General features: G+C 40.9%; 1 protein-coding gene across 2 annotated transcripts in view; it reads right to left on the reverse strand.

The window, feature by feature from the left end:
- Nucleotides 1-21107, reverse strand: part of LOC122779636 (roundabout homolog 1-like) — a 128735-nt gene that overhangs the window by 12333 nt on the left and 95295 nt on the right. For both annotated transcript variants that reach the window (XM_044042179.1, XM_044042180.1), the window contains 16 exons: nucleotides 16709-16829; nucleotides 15169-15307; nucleotides 14947-15074; nucleotides 12506-12514; nucleotides 12058-12182; nucleotides 11805-11976; nucleotides 7859-8064; nucleotides 7694-7775; nucleotides 7447-7609; nucleotides 5909-6075; nucleotides 5662-5783; nucleotides 4153-4387; nucleotides 2850-2971; nucleotides 2505-2676; nucleotides 1140-1337; nucleotides 390-416 (listed from right to left, as the gene is read on the reverse strand). In XM_044042179.1, the coding sequence (XP_043898114.1) occupies nucleotides 390-416; nucleotides 1140-1337; nucleotides 2505-2676; nucleotides 2850-2971; nucleotides 4153-4387; nucleotides 5662-5783; nucleotides 5909-6075; nucleotides 7447-7609; nucleotides 7694-7775; nucleotides 7859-8064; nucleotides 11805-11976; nucleotides 12058-12182; nucleotides 12506-12514; nucleotides 14947-15074; nucleotides 15169-15307; nucleotides 16709-16829 (2188 nt within the window). The remainder of the gene's footprint in view (nucleotides 1-389; nucleotides 417-1139; nucleotides 1338-2504; nucleotides 2677-2849; nucleotides 2972-4152; nucleotides 4388-5661; nucleotides 5784-5908; nucleotides 6076-7446; nucleotides 7610-7693; nucleotides 7776-7858; nucleotides 8065-11804; nucleotides 11977-12057; nucleotides 12183-12505; nucleotides 12515-14946; nucleotides 15075-15168; nucleotides 15308-16708; nucleotides 16830-21107) is intronic.

The raw sequence follows: 21107 nt of genomic DNA on the forward strand, positions 1-21107 counted from the left end.
CATGGTATAAACAGTGGCAAGAATTATAAATCATTGCAGCTGGGATCGTTATATAAAGTATAGGTTAAACAAAACAATTGTGTGTGTGTGTGATCCTGTTCATCCAGGTTCAGTTTTGTTCAACTGCCCTCAGGAGGGCGCTGTAGATCCAGTACGGCAACCGAAAGCTTTTACAACAAGTCATTCACAGTCACCGCAATAGCGATGTTAAACTCTTCCACACCACCCACACTGGATCAGTCTACATGATCTGTATCATGTGTGTTTTAGTTTGATTCATTGGTGGCGTTTATCGTATTATAAGTCAAAACTGTGAAGCCAGAGACAAATGTCCACATCTGTGGACAAGAAAGGACGTCTGTTATGACATAGAAACAGAGTTTACATACCTGTCGGTGTGAAGGTGAAGGATGGAACTGAAAGGACAAATGAAAGAGAGGAAAATAGTGAAATCAGCTGTGTGGCACTTTTTTCTTTATGCGCTTCATATACGAGTACGAGGTGCTTTTTTTCATGTCAGTGGAAGGCAAACCTCTGCCGTGTGTGATGCCCATCTCTTCATATAAAAATCAGATGTGTACAAACATTTAAATAACCACATGTCAGCCGCCGTCCCGCTGCCTCATGCGTGTCCAGGTGAAGGTTAATGGGGGTGACAGGCAGAGGAGAAAATAACAGTGATATTACCAGCAGACAGAGTAATGGCAGCTTGACAGGCCTGTACCTCCAAGAACTGTGCCATGTGGAGGAAATGACACCCTACAAATGAGCGACTGAAGGTCAGCCTTTGAATGTCTGCATAATCGCAAAATGCAAATCTGCGCCTGACGTCTTTGTGCCAGGGGAAGATTAGACCCAGGTATTTATTTTTAAACACTTGATGTGTGATCTGCTCATGAGAGTCGGGGAAATATTCCTTAATATCAGTGCGATGACGACAGCTGTTTAGTGTGGTGGTCATGCCTTGATCCTTTCATCAGCCACTGTTAAAAAACACTGACAGGTGGAGTCGTGAGTTTAGTGTGCTGTAGGCTGCAAATGAGCACAAACACAGTGCATTTATCCACGAAACACACACGTCTTTTCTAAAGTATCCACCTATCAGAGGCACACACACACACACACACACACACACATACCTTTGCGTATCCCGGTGTATGTGCTGCTCAGGCCGCTTCTCTTCTTTCTGTGGCGGTAGAGCCAAACACTGAAAATCATGAGGACCAACCAGCAGGTGGCGCCAATGCCAGCAATAAAGGCTGGCTGCCTCACCACATCTGAGATCTGAGAGAAGGTGTCTCTCTCCTCACTGATGTCCATCATCTGCCCTGCAGAGTCTGAAGAGTGAGAGGCGTGTCATTATACGTTGACGAGAAGCACAGGAATAGAAAAAAAAAAAAGTAGCAGAAAAGAAGATGTTGAAAATAGAGCTGAAACTATTGATCGATTACTAAACCAATCGACAACTGTTTTGATAAGCGATGAATCGGTTTGAAGTTTTTTTCATGATTAAAACAAGATTTCTGATTGTTTGAGCTTCTTAAACGTGAATATTTTCTTCATTTCTTTGCTCTGGATAACAAAGAACTCATTAAAAGTGAATCATTTTGGGACATTTGAGAACATCATCATTTCCAGGTTTGACCATCACCGATCAATATTTCTTGAGGTTTTCTGATATTTCATCGAGGAAATAATCAACAGATTCATCGATTATGAAAATAATCGTTTCGTTGCAGCTCTAGTTGAAAACGAATTGTGCATATACAGGTGAAATGCATGTGTGAACACTGTCCAGTAACAAAGATACCGTTTCAAATTCAAATCAATTATTTAAACTGTGTGCGTAAAACAAACTAAAGCAGACTTTCTCCTTCACATAGAAAATATGTTCGAAAATAGTGGCCAAAAAAAGTTTCTCTCCTGTCTTCTGTTCAACAATTTTTAGAAATATGGTTCCATGACGCACATGAGCCATAGTTATAACTCCCCCTAAAATGCTGTAACGATATAAAAACCTTCAGCATGTTTTATCAGCGCTTTACCGCTCACTCACGAGTAAGTGCACCTGCTCCTACACTGCTGTCTTTGGTTTATTAGCTAGACTCTTCCTGTCTTAACTAATTGTTGGTCAACTGGTTTAAATTTCAGTGAATATTCTGCATAAACTCTTACGAACAATGACAGTCAGCTGCTGAATTTCTAATTGCTGGTGTTCTGTAGAGTAAATAATATTTTGCATTATTAACATATTTTTTGCATCCAATCCAAATTTAAGGTATGCAGTACAAGCATACATATACGCAAATACACATAATTGTTGTTAAATATATAAATAAATAAAGGACAAGAGGGGAAAACGTACTGCAAACACAAGTTGTAATCAGTTCACAATCCAGTTCTTCATTTTTCTTGAGAACTGATGAAGACTAATTCCACTTCTGGGCCCAAAACATTATCATATATTCATTCATTCATTCCTTCATTCTTTGTCAAACTCCTACCTAATTGAAAGAACGTGACATCGCTCCTGACCCCGGGTCCTGCACTGTTACTGGCCGCAACCTCAACACTGTAACGGATTCCCGGCGCTAGACCGGAGATGAGCACAGAGGAGGAGGAGCCGTCGACCGTCTGGTTTACGTGGTAGCGGCTCTCGTTGCCCAGGCACCAAATCTGTCAGGAGACGGTGAGGAGGAGACAGGATGACAGTGAGTGCCTGAGGACACGTCCGGCCACACAAAGACGAGACAAGCGCCAAGAGTCTCAGAAAAATACACGTCACATTTTAACAGGGGATTCAGAGCATTAGTACAGAAGAGACAGTCAGTCTTCTTTTTTTTTTTTACCTTGTACTCCTGGATGACTCCTGCCTCTTCTGAATCTGGAGGCGGTTTCCAAGCAATTAGGATGGCAGTTCCATTGGTGTCACTCTTTGTCACTGTAACACCCTGGGGTGCTCTTCTTGGAGCTGAGGCAGCGAAACATACAGTTAACTATGTGTCAATAAAAAAAAAGAAAAAGAAAGAAACAAAACCTCGTCTCTGCATCCAAGGATGCTTCCTGAAAACCTGACGCCTGCGTGGAACCTTTTAGAAGAACACAATGTAGGATTTGCTCCCAGGTTCCACCTGCAGTTGGTAAAAGGTATTGTTTTCGTCAAAAATATGTCTTTAGTTTGCATCGTTTCACGTTATTTGAAGGTTGAAATCTTACATTGCGTTGCTTTAAATCAGGTATTTAAGCTGATTAGCAACACCTATAGTGTAATATATACTGAATACTTATTTTTATGAATTTAATTAGATTCATTTTCATTACTTGCAAAGTCCTACATTATCTTTCTATATTTATCTCTCCTGTGACCTTTACCTTTGCTGTATTGAAACTGCTTAAAAACGGTGTTAATTGCAATAGTGTCATTTCACCATTTTACCGTTTCTCTGCTTTGCTCAAGAACTGTTTTAATTATTTCTGTGTAAAAAACTCTGACTTCCCTCAAATGTGCCATTCAAAGAAAATTGCCTTTGCCCTTGTCTTTGACGGCTGAGGACATTGCATCAAACAGGTAAACAAACCCAAATTAAAGCAGAGAAAGCGACCACAGACAAGGCTGACCAGTATTCCCCACAGCATCAGTACAAATGATCTGATTTCAACTGATAATAAAACATTTTCAGAAAAAATGTGTATCATATGTGAGAAGTTACATATACAAATATGGTTGATTGGTTCATTTTTAAATGGATTTCGGTGATGATGGAAATCTGGATCTACATTTAGGATTTAACGGGACATTTATTCAGAGCAATACTGAAATTCTTAGCTGAGTAATTAAAAAAATCTGCAAGGTTAACAAATTATTTGAAAAATCCTGAATCCGAATCCACATGTGGACCATAACCAAAGTCTAATTTGACCTAGTCCATAATCTACATCCCCGGATCCTTTTTTATTATTACGATCTGTGCTGCTCACAATCAAACAAACAGAAAACATTAAAAAATAACACAACCTCCCTGGAGGTGAACTGTACTTGGCTATATTATGATCAGATATATACTGTAAACCGAAAGCTATTAAATGAAAAATGCAGAAATGCTTCATTTTGATTTGATATTTATATGAATACGTAACACAATTCCGTCTGACCTTCTTCCAACGTCCGGACCACCTTGACCTCACTGTCGGCTCCCTGGAACTCATCGAAGAACGGTCGCACTTTGAACTCGTAGATGGCCCCTCTCTTCAGCTGACCGATCACCACGCCGTCCTCCCGTGGGTTGCGTACATCCAGGACGCTCCACTGACTCTCGGGCTGGCCGTGCGCGGCGGATGCCCTGTAGAGCACCTTGTAACCCTGGGTGTACGGGGACTGCTGCTCGACCTATAATGTACATGTAAATTTTTCGAAGCGATCATCCCTCAGACATGGACATGGAAGATTTCGAGTTAACTAATAAAATCTATTCCCATTTAAATCCGCATTGTCTTAAAAATTATGTTTGCAATTGTATCTTACCATTAGACACCGTTTTTTTACAGGAAACAAAGTGTTCACTCTCCGACACCAAAGTCCATAGAGAAAAACAGTATTTTTAGCTTGTGGTGGACACAGAAGCTGCTGGTCTACTGCTGCCCAAAATCCAAATGAAGGATTTTACACATCAAAGTCACAAAATGACACCTTTGAACTTACCAATGGAGGCAGCAGTTAATCATTAAATCCCATGTGCTGGTGATGAAAAGACGCTGATTTTCCCCATGGGCTTTGGTGTGGTAGAGGAAAACGTTTCACAAAGGATAACAAACTTCATTTCCCAATTGGCAAAAGCTGTGGCAATTATATTCTCAAGATATTGTAGACACCCAGGTGTAAATTTAATTTGGTGTGCCTTTTGATAAGTGGCTAAATATGTTTTTCCCCCGCTGGCAGCTGTGTTTACAACGAGGCCGAGCGTCCACGTCAGGCTGGAACTATCAACTTGAAATCGGTTATTGCACAATATGTGCATGCGAGTCCAAATGACACACATGTAGGATGTCGGAGCTTCATCTTGTGAACACTCTGCAGGAAACTCCAGTTAATTCACTTTGCCTTTAGGGCGACACGGATTAGCATTTCACCATATCTGTGAATTCTCCCTGTAAACCACAATATTAGGTCATTAATAGAGTCCTCGCAGGAAAGTCTGGTCGAAATCAGGAGAGGATTAAGCACTTTCCATTTAAACCACACAATTATGACAAAGAATGCCTGTGGGGGGGGGACCCACACATCCACACACATAACGCACACACACACACGCTCGCGTGCCACCAATACATTCTTATGCTTTTTGAGACGAGATAAATTCACCACTGTGCAGTGGATTTATTCTGTGTTTTAAAAGAATGCTTTATGTGAGTTTCTGCTCAGAGAGTATTTGCTCACTCGTCAACGAGAGCTCAAGTAAATAAAAAACATGTCAGAGAGAATAAATCCACTCTATAAAAGCTGCCAGCATAGACGGCATTGATTTTTATATAAATAATTTATTAATGTACTCGGTGTGTTTACATTTGCTGGTACATTTGACCTATTCCCATATTACCCTAACTCTGACAACTTAATAAATACGGTGATTGTTTACTGCGCACAGGGCAGTATGGTCATCTCACCATCCACTGCAGCCTGACCGCAGACGACGACACAACAGCTGGCGTGTGCAGGTGGATCGCGACATCTCCCAGCTCCCTCTCGATGTGACGGTGATCCACGCCCTGCATGGTGGAAGTGCTGTCTGCTGACGCCAAAGGAAGGAAAAGATGTGAAATAGCAGCAATAAAGTATTCACCCAACATTTGAGTGGCAACTGTCTGCAATTTAAATGATCTCTGCTATGACGCCAAGCCTCCACACACTGACCCTGTGTCCTGACGGCATCAGAGATGGGGCTGGGGTCGCTGAGGCCGTAAGCATTCGCTGCTCTGACCATGAAGAGGTAGACAGCTCCAGGCTTCAGGTTCTGCAGGACAAAGGTCTCTGTCTTCACATGCTCAGCTACGGTCACCCATCTGCTGCCTGATGTATAACTGCAGGGAGAAGGAATTCAAGTGAAATACATATTTCCTTAAGCTTTTTTTTTGATGATGAGGTACTGATACAGCATTTAAAGCAGAACTAAGCACCATTTTTGAGCTTATTTAACAACTTTGGAGTCATTGTGATGGTTGATCATCTTGTTTATGTATATTTATACTTTTTTTTACAAAAGCATCTCTTTTTTACTTTATGCTGGTGTTTTTGAGTGGACAGCAAAGTAAGAATTTCATTGTACAGGGAAACGTGTTTCTTTACTGTGCATATGACAATAAACACTTTGAATGAATCTTGTGTGGAGATTGGGGGCTGTCTTCACTGCCCCCTACTGTCTGTTAGCAGAAAGACAGCCTTGCAAGACCAGCGCCGCCGAACCGGAGTCTTCAGAATCAGGAATTCAAATGGCTTCACGGCATTTCACACATACGTTACGTGCGTGAAATGTTGTATTTTAGCTTTATTAGCAGACCCCGTGAAATAGAAGCAGAGAAAATCATTGTTAGAGGAAGCGAGGAAGAGGATACGAGCTTTTTTCGATTGGTGAAAAGCATGCGTCGGCATGGACACGGCTCCAGGGAGGGGGGAGTTTTTAACGACAGTGAGGATAAAGTGGTAGACAACGGATGGATGTTCACAGTGGTGTCATAACAATATGAAACTGTAGGGGGAGCTCTGTAGAGAACAGGGAGAAAAAGCGACCAGACATGCATGGTCATTGGCTGTGCTGGGAACCAACTTTCCCATCAATTCTCACACGGTGAAATGTACATTTACACAAATCTAAGAAAGTCTTACAAATACTGTTGTTGCTTTAGTTCAGCTTTTCAGATTCATTGGTTGCGCAGATATTTGCCATTTTAAATAACTGGCATTAGCATTTTCCTTCACAGAAACTTGCCAAGTAACGTTTTAAATGAATGTTATCATTAAAACTGTTCTATTTCATCAGATGGGGGAAGAAAAGAAAATCAGCTTTGTGGGACAAAAATATCGGCATCAATTATTATTATTGGCATCAGCTAAAGAAAAACTCATTATGGTCACCCTCAAGTCAGGGGGTGATACTGAAATAAAGCAACAAGAATATTTGTATATATAAGATATATTCAAAATATATCTCATACACTAACAGGTACAGATTGTTTTGGCCTTTTTTGTGGTTTAAATCAGTATTTTCTTTGTGTTTCCACTGACATCCGTGTTTTATTTCAGAGTGAGTCTCTCTCTGTGTAAGTAGCGCACACAGTGCTGACTGTGTGTCGGTACCTCGCGCAGCCACGCATCAAAAAAACACAACTCTCCCTTGAAGCTGGATGATAGTGTTGTAAGATGTTCAGAGATGCACAATTCGTCAAATGACTAACCTGAACGCCTCGATAAGGTAAGATGTAGCCTTGGCTCCAGCACTGGGGTTGGTTTTCCATGACAGACTGACAGAGGTGCGGCTGATGTCGGTCACCTCAGGTTTAAATGGCGCGCTAGGAACCAGATTAGGGTCTGTGGGATGAACTGCATGGACCCCAAACTCTGCCACACAAGTTAGCAACAACACCACAGTCAAAACTCCAGTTACATTCACTATAACTATATTTTTCCGTATGAATATCCTACCTGCCACTTGCACGTATGCTGTCCAGGAAGCCTGTCCATTTGGACTAGAAGCTACACAAGTGTAGAAGCCTGTATCTGCCAGCTGAGGAGAGGTTTTGCATTTAATAAGCGTAGACATGTGAATGGAAGTGCTAACTACAAACTGCTGTTCAAATCCACCCTGACCTTCGTTTGTCGAATCTCCAGTGATCCCGTGTCGGTTGTGGATATGCGGGAGTCCACCGACGTCAACAGCACGTCGTTCTTCTTCCAGTGGACTGTAGGAGATGAATGGCCAGCTGTTTTGCACCCCAGGACAATTGTGCTGTCCACAAGAACAGTCTGGTTAACTGGGCCCTGCCTTATCACAGGGGGAGGGTGGTCTGTGCCAGCTGTTTTAAAAACACACACAGACAAGCAGCAAAGTTTAAAACTCCATTAATGTATTGAAAAAGGACATATTTCAAAGCTGCAGCACATGTGATTTTCGTCATTGTTGTTGTTGTTGTTGTTATTATTTTGCCTCCGTTTGGTCTCGAGAACTGAGACAATGCACAGTTAGTTGTATGCTATCAAGCAAAAGTACCAGACCTGACTGAGGGAGCGTTTGTGCGTATACAGCAGCAGTATTCATCCCGCCAAACTCTCCTGTTGGACGCACCTGTATGTTTTTCAGTCATTTTCACTCCAAGCTGTTTGCAGCTGCCTTGGTTTACTCGCGTTGCGTTTGCCCCGTGCAGCAGGTCATTTGTTTATATGTAAATGATAAGATTCTGTATGCTCTTCCTGCAAAAATAACATGTTTCATGTGTTTCTGAAACTAAAAGCACCTGTTTAGGGTTGAAGAACAATGGTGGTCATTGTAAACGCAGTGTGAGCATCAATAATGTAAAGCCTTTGGAATGAAAACACTTGGTTAGAGTGTCCAAGAGATTTCCGTCTCCAGTGATCTCACGGGCCTGTGTGGGACCCAGCGTTTCTTAATTCAAATCATTGGATATTAACCATTGTGGGGATTCTATTTTTTTGGACTTGGTATTATTCTCTGTGTTATTGTCAGAACAGTTTGAATCCAGTTAGTGACCTTTGTTGTCCTTTGTTGCTCTCTAACTAATGAATAAAGGCTGCATTCCAAACAGCTGAAAGCACACTGTCAACAGTGCATTATTGGAACTGGATTGGGAAATGATTTTTACAAAAGATCAAAGCTGAGGAAAGAGACACAAATATAGAGTATAGAGAGAGAGAATGAAGGTGGAGAAAATGAAATGCTGCCGAAAAAAGTGAAAGACAGATAAGATGTGAAAGATACTGAGAGGAGAATTGGTAAAGAGAGAGAACAATAGGTCGAGCTGGTTGTGCAGGCAGCCAAGGAAAAAGAAATCAACTTTTCCCCTCCAGCGGAGAGCAACTAATCGTTTATTCGGCAGTAGGTGCTGCCGGAGCCAACTCCAATCACAGCGGCAAAGCCCAACTAATAACATCCTCACTTAGATAACAGAACTCTCTCTATCTATTCCTTTTCTCTTACATTTCAAACCTCCATGAATGGGTGCAGGGCTTCGATATACATAAATATATTTATAAAAGTACCAAAAAAAAAAAAAAAAAGGCGATGGAAACACACCTTGAAAACTGCCTGCGGTAACACAGACTAGTTATTTCCATATAAATGCACCACTTCAAATGGGGATGAGAGGAGAGTGATGGGATGGAGAGAAATTTGAGGGTGAGGAGGAGAGGAAACAGATGAGAGCGCAGTACTGTGGAGCAATGAAAAAACTGGGTAAAACGCGACACCATCTGTTTCCACGTTCATTACCCATAATGCATTTTTACTGAGTGAATAAGTCGCCTTTCGTAGTGCCGGCAGATTGTCTATTACGACTCAAACAACTCAGAGTGTAGACGCAGTAAATGTCTGTTTAACCCTGAAGCGATTATCATCATTAAATTAATATATGTACACGCCGTAGTACAAAATTACCCACACATGTGTATTCATGATCACACAGGTCATTTAATTGTAGACTTTGCTGGTGGTTTGTAATTACTGGTGTGGCCCTCCAAGCACATTTAAATTGCTTTTTTCAAACAATTAACGCGGATTTGGCTGACAGTCTTTTTGACCACAATTTTATAGGACATCATATGTAAAAAATTACGCCGTCCTAATTATAAAGTAGAAAAGTAGAATTGAAATGTAAGTCCCTTTAATGCAGGGGTGTCAAACTCATTTTTGTTTGGGGGCCACATACAGCACAATTTGATCTCAAGTAGGTCCGGACCAGTAAAAATAGTAAAATAATAGCATAATAACCCATGAACAACAAGAACTCCTTGCTTTTTTCTCCTTTGTTTTATATTTAATGAAGGATATTTTTTACAAAACATGAAGTTTCTTGAGAAATATAAGTGCAATTTCAACAATATCATGCCTAAATGTGCTATTTACACATCACACTGGCTCTATAAAGGCACAAACATTTAGTCACAGGTATCTGGAAGAGATTTAGATTTAGTTTAACAAATTCATCCTGTGGGCCAGATTGGACCCTCTGGCGGGCAGGTTCTGGCCCCTGGGCCGTATGTTTGACACCCCTGCTTTAATGTAAAGTCAGAGATTGTAAGCACATTATGCATACCTCTGTTATGACCATAATTGTTGTTAATGTGAGATGTACAGTATGCAACAGATATAGAGTGTTATATACAGTATAGAACGTTAAGACTGTGAATGTTTTGTATTTATAAAGTAAATAACTTGAACTCTGGGCTTTTAGTTAAACCACAGTCTCTGGGTTTTTTGATTTGTTGATTTAGTTGATTTGGATTTACATCTTTACATGTTATGTTTAAATAAAGATGCTTTATGTGTATTTAGTGGAACTTCCTCACGTCACCTCAAACAGGACATGTAATGTGGATCTATTTTGGCATCTATTTTGAATGTATTGTATATGATTAAAAATAGATTATAGATCCATATCCAACGCTTTACTCTGTCGCCTGCACCAAATTGCCCTGTCTCCCTCCATCCACTGTTTGGAAGGTTCCTCTGCTGTTTTGTGGGCACCTTGACATGTCAGGATACAAACCAATCACCCTCTGTTTGTAAGCCAAGTTCGCTTGCCACTAGGCCATGGGTTGCCCAAACATGTTTTTCAAATATACTGTATATTCAACTTACTTTGAAAGTACAACTACATTTGTCATTTACTGAGCGATAGACAGGGTCTGGGGTCTTAGCTCAGAATGTCTACTGTGAATCTGACACAGGATACTGATACACGTCCCCTGCATTTCAGAGCAAAGAAATACTGTTATTTTTGTTCAGTAATTGCGTACCTAATTTTATACATAGCAAATTATAAAATAAGTGAAATTTGGTTGTATACGCCTCAATAAATTATCTCAATGTCTGGAGGTACACAAGAGGGGTGTCCTGTGTCCATGTGTTGATGTCCCATCTTTAAATAGTATGAATCGGTTCAACAAAGCTACTGAGCTGTTACGTCCTCGTTGCATCACTTCAATCCCTTCTATAAAAGATGCTCGTGCAAGTCGCACCTGAGTGAAGACAATAACAATTAAGAAGTCCTGCAATAGTTCTGTTATTATCTGTGAACCTACAGTGCACTCACTTTTTGATCAAAAGAAAATACAAAGGATTATCTGGTGTTTTATGTAATATTATACTATATACTATATGTATGTATCAAATCATATCAACTTATATGAAATTGTAGGAGATTCTCTGAATCTTACCATAGCCCATGTATCTAAATACATGCTAATTGTCCTCTAAGGTAAAAAACACACACCCCCAGACATAAGACTAGACACTGTATACACAATCACTATGGCTGCAAAGGGTTTTATGCCCAACGGGAGAACAACACGTTCTGAAAACCCTCTTGTGACAGTAGTAACAGGGCCAATTACTACACCTAAGGGGGGTTCCTTTCAGTAGTCTGCAACCTAGACCAATTCATATATCTGCCCAGCAAAGGGAAAACCACAGCAGAAATGTAGTCCATTTAGTCAAAAGACAGAAAAAAAATAGTGCTGAATAAAATCCCGTCCCCCTCCCATTCCCATCTGTCTGCCATCACTCCTTTCCTTTACTCACAGTCTGTGACCTCCAGCAGTGCTTTGGTAATAACACTGCCAGCGATGTTGAGAGCCTGGCAGCTGTACATGCCGCCATCAGAGTGCTGAACATCAGTAATGGTCAGGCTGCCCATCTGGGAGACAGACAGACGGCTATAGGGCTGTGGTGGCTGGTAAGAGAACAGCAGACTCTGAAAGGGGAGACAAAGCATCGCAGAGTTAGAAAACCCTACACTGGAGCAGTGCCTTAGCGTGATGAGGGCGAGGCTTACCTCGCTGCCCTCCTTCTGCCAGAAGATAGCGGGCTGCGGGTTTCCGGTGGCCTCACACCGGAAGGTGACCGTCCTGCCCACTGTCGCCACCTGGTTCCTGGGCCGTATGGCAAATGCTGGGGGCACTGCAGAGGAGGAGACGTCCTAATTACTTGGCAGCTAGGTACATTTTTCATCATTCCCAGTTATGGAACATCAGCAAGCACAGCGAACAAAACAAAGAATAAGCACTGTGCAGTGTATATTGTAATGCAGCAATTGCAGTCACTATGTATTTACCTTTTTAAAAAAAAATAAATAAAAAAAATAGCACATTTTAAGTCATTTACCCACACATAACATGAATTACATACTGTATTATGGAATTACAGTGCAGACAGGACAATGACAAGGGCTCGTGAGTCCTTGCTGCTGGTTGGTGGTGGATGACGGATGGATGACAACTTACCAGTGTTTACTACAAGGAAAAAAAAACACAAACAAGAGCAGTGTAATGAGTAAGCAGGATGCATACAGGTATATGTATAGCTGAAATGATATACTGTTACATGTCTGAATGGTGTCTGAATTGGTATAGAAGAAGAGGAGGAAGCAGTAGAGATGCAAGCACAGCTATTTCTACAACCTGTTGTAGAAATGGTATCATTCAATTGGTATAGCATTTTCCAGAAGGTGGTGTTCAATATGAATAAATTATTTTTACTCACTATTGGTCAATATAGTTATGCAATTAAATGAGATAAAGCATGATCATTGTAGAAACATGCAGATATTAAAGATATAGTAGGACTTTAAAAACCTAAAAAAGGGAAACATTGGACAAGAAATGCCAGTATCTCAATAACGCAAAAATCGAAAAATGTTCAGCTTTAATTATTTATTTATTTTATTTCTGTTTCAATTGTCAAAAAAACTAAATGTTAAGGCATATTTAGACAATTTAGACTTCCATAATGAGGAGGTAATCATGTGCAAGCTCCTCTATAAATGTGCTACACAAAGACACATTCAGCGATAGGAACAACTCTTGACATCTGTAAAGTAGATTTATAATGCAATGAAGGGCTAGCTAACCAGCTGGTTTTTGGAACTACTGTGAGGAGATGACTGTGGCGATTGCTCAACATTTTTGGTGTTTAAAGAATGTTTTTAGAACAGTCAAGCATGCAACTTTCTTTTTTCCAGAGTGTACACAAACATGAATCATGTTTAGGCAGTGTGATTTCATTTACAAAATAGTGGGTTTCTCAAAAGTTTACATGTGAAACATCAGAGATTGTTCTAATGAGTGCAAGACTGAGGAGTTGATGATTTCATGCTTGAAATTTGCACAATCCTTCAAAGGAGTAAGCGCCTTGGCCTGACAAACTACATTTGTTTCAAAAATGAACCGCTTAACATCGACCAAATGTTCTACACCAGTAACAATAATTCTGTGGTAAGACTTAAACCATAGCTGAGCTTCAGTCAGAGGTTAAAGGAATAATTGAAGTCACCTTGAAAACTTGGCTGCCCAATTGGAAAACAGATTTTAAATGAACAAAAGCAATACAAAAACAATATCTATATCTGCTTGATCTTTAATCTTGATCTTCAGGCAGCCTTTTTTCTCACCTGGCAACTAAATTGTAGGTCACTTTGAAAACGCTTTCCCCCCCACACCAAAGTCCCTCGAGAATATCTTCATTTTGAGCGTACAGGGACTCATTACGCTGCTGGTCTACTCCTGCCTCATTTGATAAATTTGTGTCACTTTATCGAACTGGAACAAAGGATTTCAAACACCAAAGTCACAAAATAAGACATGTGAATGAACTGATGGAGGCAGCAGTGGATCAACAACTCACGTGTGCCGTGATGTAAAATCACTGATTTTTTTTCCTACGGACTTTGGTGTGGGAGAGTGAGTGGTTTACAAACTTGCTTCCTGCCAAAATGTTGAGAGAAAGGGGCAAACGTATTTTTAAAATATCACTGGCTCAATCCGTTTTTCCTTGTGGTCCTTTCTGGTGGCCTGTTGATCATACAACTCAACTTCAAAAACCTGAACTATTCCTTTAAGACAGAGAGGTTTTTTTTTTTTCATTATGAAACACGCATCAGTTTCCTCTCTTAATACAATTTCTCATCCACCATTTATTGCTGTCCTTTTCCATTCACTGCCCAAATTAGCTTTGCTCCCCCATGATGCTCATTTTCTCAGGTTTTGGGAGGGAGAGGACGACAATGTAATTGGAACCATGTCATTTTCCCAGCGTGGAACCGGCCCGGGCCTTATCTTTAATTAAGTCCTACTGTCCTCGCAGTCTGTGACACCCACTGTGTCACTGTAGCGTGTGTTTATGTGTACAGACACTGTGCATCTGTGTGCGACCGTGAGAGGTGTCACACTGCTCATTTCCTGCGACTGATTTAAAAAAACTGAAGGCTGTCATTGTGGCAGGACAGCTTAGACCAAGTGAATCCATTTTCCGTGGTCACATAAACATTTACTCCGCGCGCTCGTCTCAGTTCATACCATGAAGTGCACTGCAAACAAACTGCTGCAAGGTCCTATAGGGCTAATTATTTCGAATTTGTGACAGCTGCACACATTATATATCATCCAGCGAGGAAGTAAAAAAGAAAACACCCCAGATATAATTCGGCCTCTCAGTACTGTGTTGAGAGAAATGGCTTCCTAAAAGACAATAATGAAGACTCGAGGTAAAAGACAGTGTGTGCTCATTTGTGACTGTAAAACACTGCATTAGTTCTGTTAGAGGCAGCTGTTCTGCAAATACCTTTCCACGAAGGGAAAATCTGAGGCCTTGAACAAAGTGTGTGAACTTTTTTTACACTTAGAAAAGAGCTGAAAGACATTACATGGGAGGGTCAGGTTGTACTGACCGTGTACAGTGAGCGTGGCGGATGCTTCCGACTTCCCAACCATGTTCTCCACCACGCACGTATAGGAGCCTTCATCTGAGGAGGTCACCTGGCGAACAATCAAAGTATGGTCCTCGAGGATTTCAAATCTGCAGGCAGGACGGATACAAACCATAGAGATGAAAGAGAGAGCTCAAGCGCCGCGGTTCTGTGATAAGTGGCTGTGTATGGCTAACGCATTACCTGCCCTTAGGCAGTTCAGAATCGTCTTTCCTCCAGCGGGTAGTGGGAACAGGGTCTCCTTGAACGACACAGTGGAACTCCACACTCTCCTCCGCCAACACCACCACGCTGTTAGGCCGCTTTACAAAGGTTGGGCGCTCTGTAGAACAACACAACGGGAAGCAGCATGAATAGCAATGGAAGTGCATTTTGTGGCGGTGGAATGTGAGCCCACTGAATGTAAAGCTGCGTAGAAATGAGTAAAAAAATGGGCCTTAAAGGGTTGTTCACGTGCAACGTCTTTTGTGCAGACAAATAGTGTCTTCAATGAGAGTGACACAGTTGAAAGCTCTGAAACTCCATCATCTACAACAGTGATTCCCAAAGTATGGGGTGGGACCCATAGATGGGTCATGGCGGGATTTTTTTACCCTTTAATTAAGACTTGTGAATACTTTAAATAACATGACTGACATTGACAAGTTTTAATTCATTAACCATTAACATGTCAGATATTATTCAATTACCAAATCAAAAAGATTTTACAGGAACAACCCAAAATGTATCACTACATTTTACATAAAATTGCTCTTGTCATGATTTGTATTGTGATTTTTGGGTCAATATAGTTTGCCCTCATTAAAAAGCGGGTCCCCATTTAGTTTAGTTCAATTCTTACCCCCCCGACCCTCATGTGGAGGATAAAGCAGTAGAAACTGGATGGATAGATGGATGGATTCTTAAGTTCATTCAAGGAAGCTACATCAACTTCAGTCATCTCAGTGGCTCCCAGGTTTAGGTTGCTAAGTAACAATGCACGTGACAGCGCAACCCTTGATTAAAAACCACATCCAGCCTCTTCCTCCATGCATTATTTAGATACGGCATATAAATGGCATATAAACTCTTTTTTTGATACAGTGTGTACAACATTGTGAATTATCAGTTGTGTGTTTCACACCATTTGATTTTTTTCTTTCAGTGAAGGTAAATGTAATATTCAGTTGATAGGGCTATGAGAGTCTCCAGAGTATTTTACGAAGAACAACTGCAGCATAAAATATTTTGACCCGCTTCTGTATTCAGCAGACTGACTCTCACAACCTTGAACGTCTCTCTGAGGCACTGTACTGTACTCCAACCTCCTCCTCCAAACTAAACCAAGGTCATCACACTGTGTGATGCTGATAAGAGCTCTATTTTCATGGGAAATATTAGGAGCGAAGGGAGGGTGGAGAAAAGGGGCTAGCAGCAGGCAGCATGGGGAGGGTGGTGTCAGTGGTAACATGTGGAGCTTTTGAGAGGTTTGAGAGCACCAGATGCATCAGTGGTGGATTTTCAACACATGACTGCTTGGAAACCTCTCCAAAGCTGTCTGATTGGATGGCAGTCCTGCACAATCAATGTAATTAACAGGCTATTACACTCCAGTGACAATGACTTAACACTACAGCGGACGGGCAAATGAAACCAATAAGAAAAAGTAGTGGAGGAAAAAAAAAAAACCCAAAACAAAACACTGGAACAATGAACACTTCAATCACAAAGCTGCACAGTTTACCCAGCACAGTGAGTTCAGCGACTTCGCTCTCCCTCTCCCCCACCATGTTGGTCCCAACGCAGATGTATTTCCCTGCATCGCTCTTCCTGGTGTTGGTGATCATCAGCTTACCACTGCGGATCTAAAAAAAAAAACAAAAAACACAATACATATTTATACAGCTGTATTTGGCCCATACACTATGTCCGCTGCTGCTCTGTATGTGCGTTTACAAGGTGTGTAAACAATCTCAACAAATTTACCGCTAAAATTGTGACATTTGCCACAGCTATAAGGTCCCATATGCCGTACTTACAGGAAGTGCTGCAAGTTAAAAACGGCATCTACAACAATGAAAAGCTATTGTGACAGCTAATGCCAGTAGCCCATCATGAATATTATTATTATTATTATCATCATATTACCCGTCACCAGTGTAAACACACATCTGGGGTTTTGATGCACTGTTAGTCAAAAGGTATGTGTAAATGTTTTAAATAATATGCATGAAATGTATTATAACTATCAATTCAGAAGTTATAATATGAATTCTGAATCTGTGTTATTGCCGTCTTAAAAAAAGTGGTTTCCCACACTATGAACCTGTTGGGCTGATGCATTTACCACCAAGCTAACATGATGCTCCAACAAATATTCTGCAATTAGTAAAGCATGCAGTTAATATTAAACAAATTCCAATAATACAATATTTTACACTTTTTTCTGGCTCACTGATTTCGGCCACATCAGTCCGAGTATTGGTATTATTTACACATAAGGATGGTCACATAGACAAGACATCCTGGACATAAGGGCTTGTAGAAAACTCAAGAGTTAACATGCAAATGATGGGGCGGTTTCCATATGTGCGTATCTCTTGCCACATATTTAAACACAGTGTCTGGAATTTCCTGTGGTCCTCAAATACAACTGCATGACAACCCAATGAGAACAACAACAGGTCTCTGCTCATGACATTAGTACTCTTAGATGCATATGGACATTTGGACCTTTGGATTTAACATGTCTGTGGACATATTTAATGAAAAAAAATAATAATTAGTTCAAGCCACTTCAATAGCTTAACAGCACGTGGTGTAGTATACGGGTGTACATATGCATCTGTATGCTTCTCTTTATCTACGGAAGGGGATTTGAGCTGCCTTTCAAGCTGCATAGAAGGTCACCCATTATACAATTACATAATTCATATCTGGGGCTACATTAACACAGAACCCAGGGAACAAAGACATGGCGTCTTTGTAGATTCCTTCATCCGATGTTCAGTCCGTGTGCCTTGCCTTGCTCAAACTTTTTTAGCTTCATGGGTATCAGCACTCAGACAGACACACACAAACACACACAACAAAGAGGGTGGGAAATATATTGTATGCTCTACATGCTGCTGCTTTCAGTTTTTCATATCCTATCCTCCACCCCCCACAGCCTTTCTTAGCTGTCTTCACAGTGCTTCAGATATGAGGCACTGTATTGATAGTCTGCAGACACTCTGCGTTAGAGGAGCTGCCACAGCAGCAGTGAGCAGACATGAAAAAGCAGCCGCGAAACACGACCTGAAAAAAGACCTGAAAACAAACACAAGGACATTCCCTGCCCCCAAACATCAAAAAACCTTCTCCCAGGCGTCGACTTCAATTAAACTTTCAAACCCTTTATTATGGCTCCAGATAGCAGCGTGCGTCTCCAGTCTGCTAGAGACACACAGCCTGTAGTGGCACGGTGGTGTTATTTCTTAAAAGAGGTCGGAGGTGGAGGCCGCCTACAGCGCAGTGTCCATAAAAGCATGCAGAGGGATTCAGTGTCATGGCAGACAGCAGCACCTTGCTTGGTGGGCACTCTCCACTTACCAGCTCACACAGGATATACATCATTAAAGTGCTGCTGCGAGGATGAAACCAATGGCCCTTTTCATTTATTTACTCATCCTCCTGCAGGCTGACCTTCCACTACAAGCAGGTCACACTGTCCATCAGATAAAGAGTCGTCTAGCTTTGGCTGACATTCCACGTCTGCTGTTCATAATGCAGGAAGAATGAGCAAAACTGAGGCATGACCTGTGGCTTTGCAATATTTACTTTACATGCAATGTGCCAACCACTAGTAATCACAAGGGTAAAAGTGGGCAACAGTGGGAGCTCGTACTGCCGATTGCGCAAATCAGTATTCGGCAGAACAGAGTTTGCATGTTTAGATAATAGAGACAATAGAACTAAATCAAACAATATGTCAGATAACTGTTCTCTGGCTGTTTTCATCATAACAGTGAAGATGGTGGATAGATGTTGTTGATGTTGCTGAGGCTAAGAGGAGAACATTTTAGTGGATCCCCACAGATCCAAAGAGACGGTGGAGGTGAATTACCAAGAGCTAGTCTGCGCGGCGACGTTAACACGGCAGTTATGTGCATCACACTGCTAACTGCTAACGCTAACATTATGCTAACACGTACCCTTCCAGTGACAACGACGCTATCTTTAGCATGGTCGACTCCAGAGTTGAATGATTGTGTCAATTTGTTTCCATCCAGATTCTTGTAAAGTAAATATTATGATGTTATTGTTGTTCTTGAATAGTTAAAAACACCCTAAATATGTTTAGAGCTACATTTTTTTTTTTTAAGTGACCTTTCCAAATTATCCTTTATCTGGGTTGGAAAGAGTGACCCAAAAGAGACACTTTCAACCACTTAACCACTTTATTATATATATTATTATTATTATTTTTGTCATTTATTTTACATTTACCATTCAGTCAGCGGTGGTTTCGCGCATGCGTGATTAATTTGCAGTCTGGACATGAAGGGATGAACCTCTACTCTGACTGCAGCTGCTACGCAAGGAGAGGACAGGGCCACTGTGAGTGCTTTGGAACGAGGGAGGGGCCCACGGCAGCTCCCGCTGTTTTGATGAGAGGAAGACGATACGTGCTTTCACGCCCGAGTCTCCAAAAGTCTCCACTAACAACAGAAAAAGTCGATTTAGAGTCACTTGAGGGGTCTGAATACTTAAATATAGTGACAACGTTGCTAAGTTGGCAACACTGGTTGAATCCAGCACCGGTCCTATTCATTTTTGCTGCATATTAATCTGCCATTAAGATGTCTAGAGCTCTAAAGGTGAGTTTTAATCATTTCATTGTGCATAAAAAAATCTGAGTGGAGACAAATTTCCAAAAAAAAAAATCGATATACTTTTCACACCAAAGTATATCGATAAAATGTATAAGCGAGTAAGTGCAATGGAGACAGTTTTCGCATATTAAAGAGGACTTTTGAAAATCACGTGACAGAAATGTCACCCCTGCTTCAACATTTCATTGTACTATAGAAAAACAGCAGAAATGGCGGCCAGGGAGAAGAGGAATGTGATGAAGAAACATCATCAGTTTGCCTTGATATCCCTCTGTGGTGACAAAGGTTGGTGGACGGACTCCCCGTGTTTGTTTTACACGGGTCATTGCTGCTGAAATTGACACTTGTTATCCATACCAATGAGAGCAACTTAGAAAGCATTTGGGCATGTGGAAATACATTAGAATGAGAAAGAATGAGGAAGCGACTTTGAAAATGGCAGGGTTGTTGGTCTCAATTTTTGAAAAACTGCTGATCGACTGAGAATCTCACGAACAAACCTCTCTAGTATTTATTTAGTTATTGGACTGGACAAAAAAATAGATAGAAAGGTCAAATTAAGACATATAACCACTCATTGCAACCAGGTTATGAAGTAGACCACAGTGCCCTGAAACAGATGAGCTGCATTGGCAGAAGAGTACTCCTGCCACTTCATTAGATGTTCTGTGTACCTATAATAGTATACAAATTAAAAAATGATATCAGTTCAACCTTTTAAAGTAGTTTGTGGGTTTATTTGCACAAGAAGGAGAATAGTCTTGCTTTCAATTATATCACACATATTAATAAAAGGTACACGATGCAGCTATAAATATGGATTGGGGTAATAAATGACGCAGATATTTCATTTATAATTACGAAAAATGTCATTGGATTGATCTTTCTAGGCTCATAATCTTTGCCGTGCTGTTTTCAATCACATTTAATAAGCACTCGTATTTCCATAAGGAGCAAATTAAATCCAGGTGAACGAGGTTATCCTCAAAAAGACTTACGAACACACACAGTCTTCTAAGCCTCTGTAATATCTGTCCCCTGATGAGCCAGTGTCACATTGTGGCAGTGTGATGATGCAGTCTTTTAGATATTCCTCCAGGACTGCAGAGATGATCTTGTTTTAACCATTGCCTTTGACTTGTTGCTGTTTGCTGTAAATACTGCTGCACCAGCAACTTCAGCAGTTGATTAAAGAGCAGGCTGAGGGCTTTTTTTTCTTCTTCTTTTTTTTTAGAGCCACGGGCATTTTTAGCAGAAAATTCCATTTCT

Source organism: Solea senegalensis, linkage group LG13 (genome assembly GCF_019176455.1).
Source record: "Solea senegalensis isolate Sse05_10M linkage group LG13, IFAPA_SoseM_1, whole genome shotgun sequence".
Classification (NCBI taxonomy): domain Eukaryota; kingdom Metazoa; phylum Chordata; class Actinopteri; order Pleuronectiformes; family Soleidae; genus Solea; species Solea senegalensis.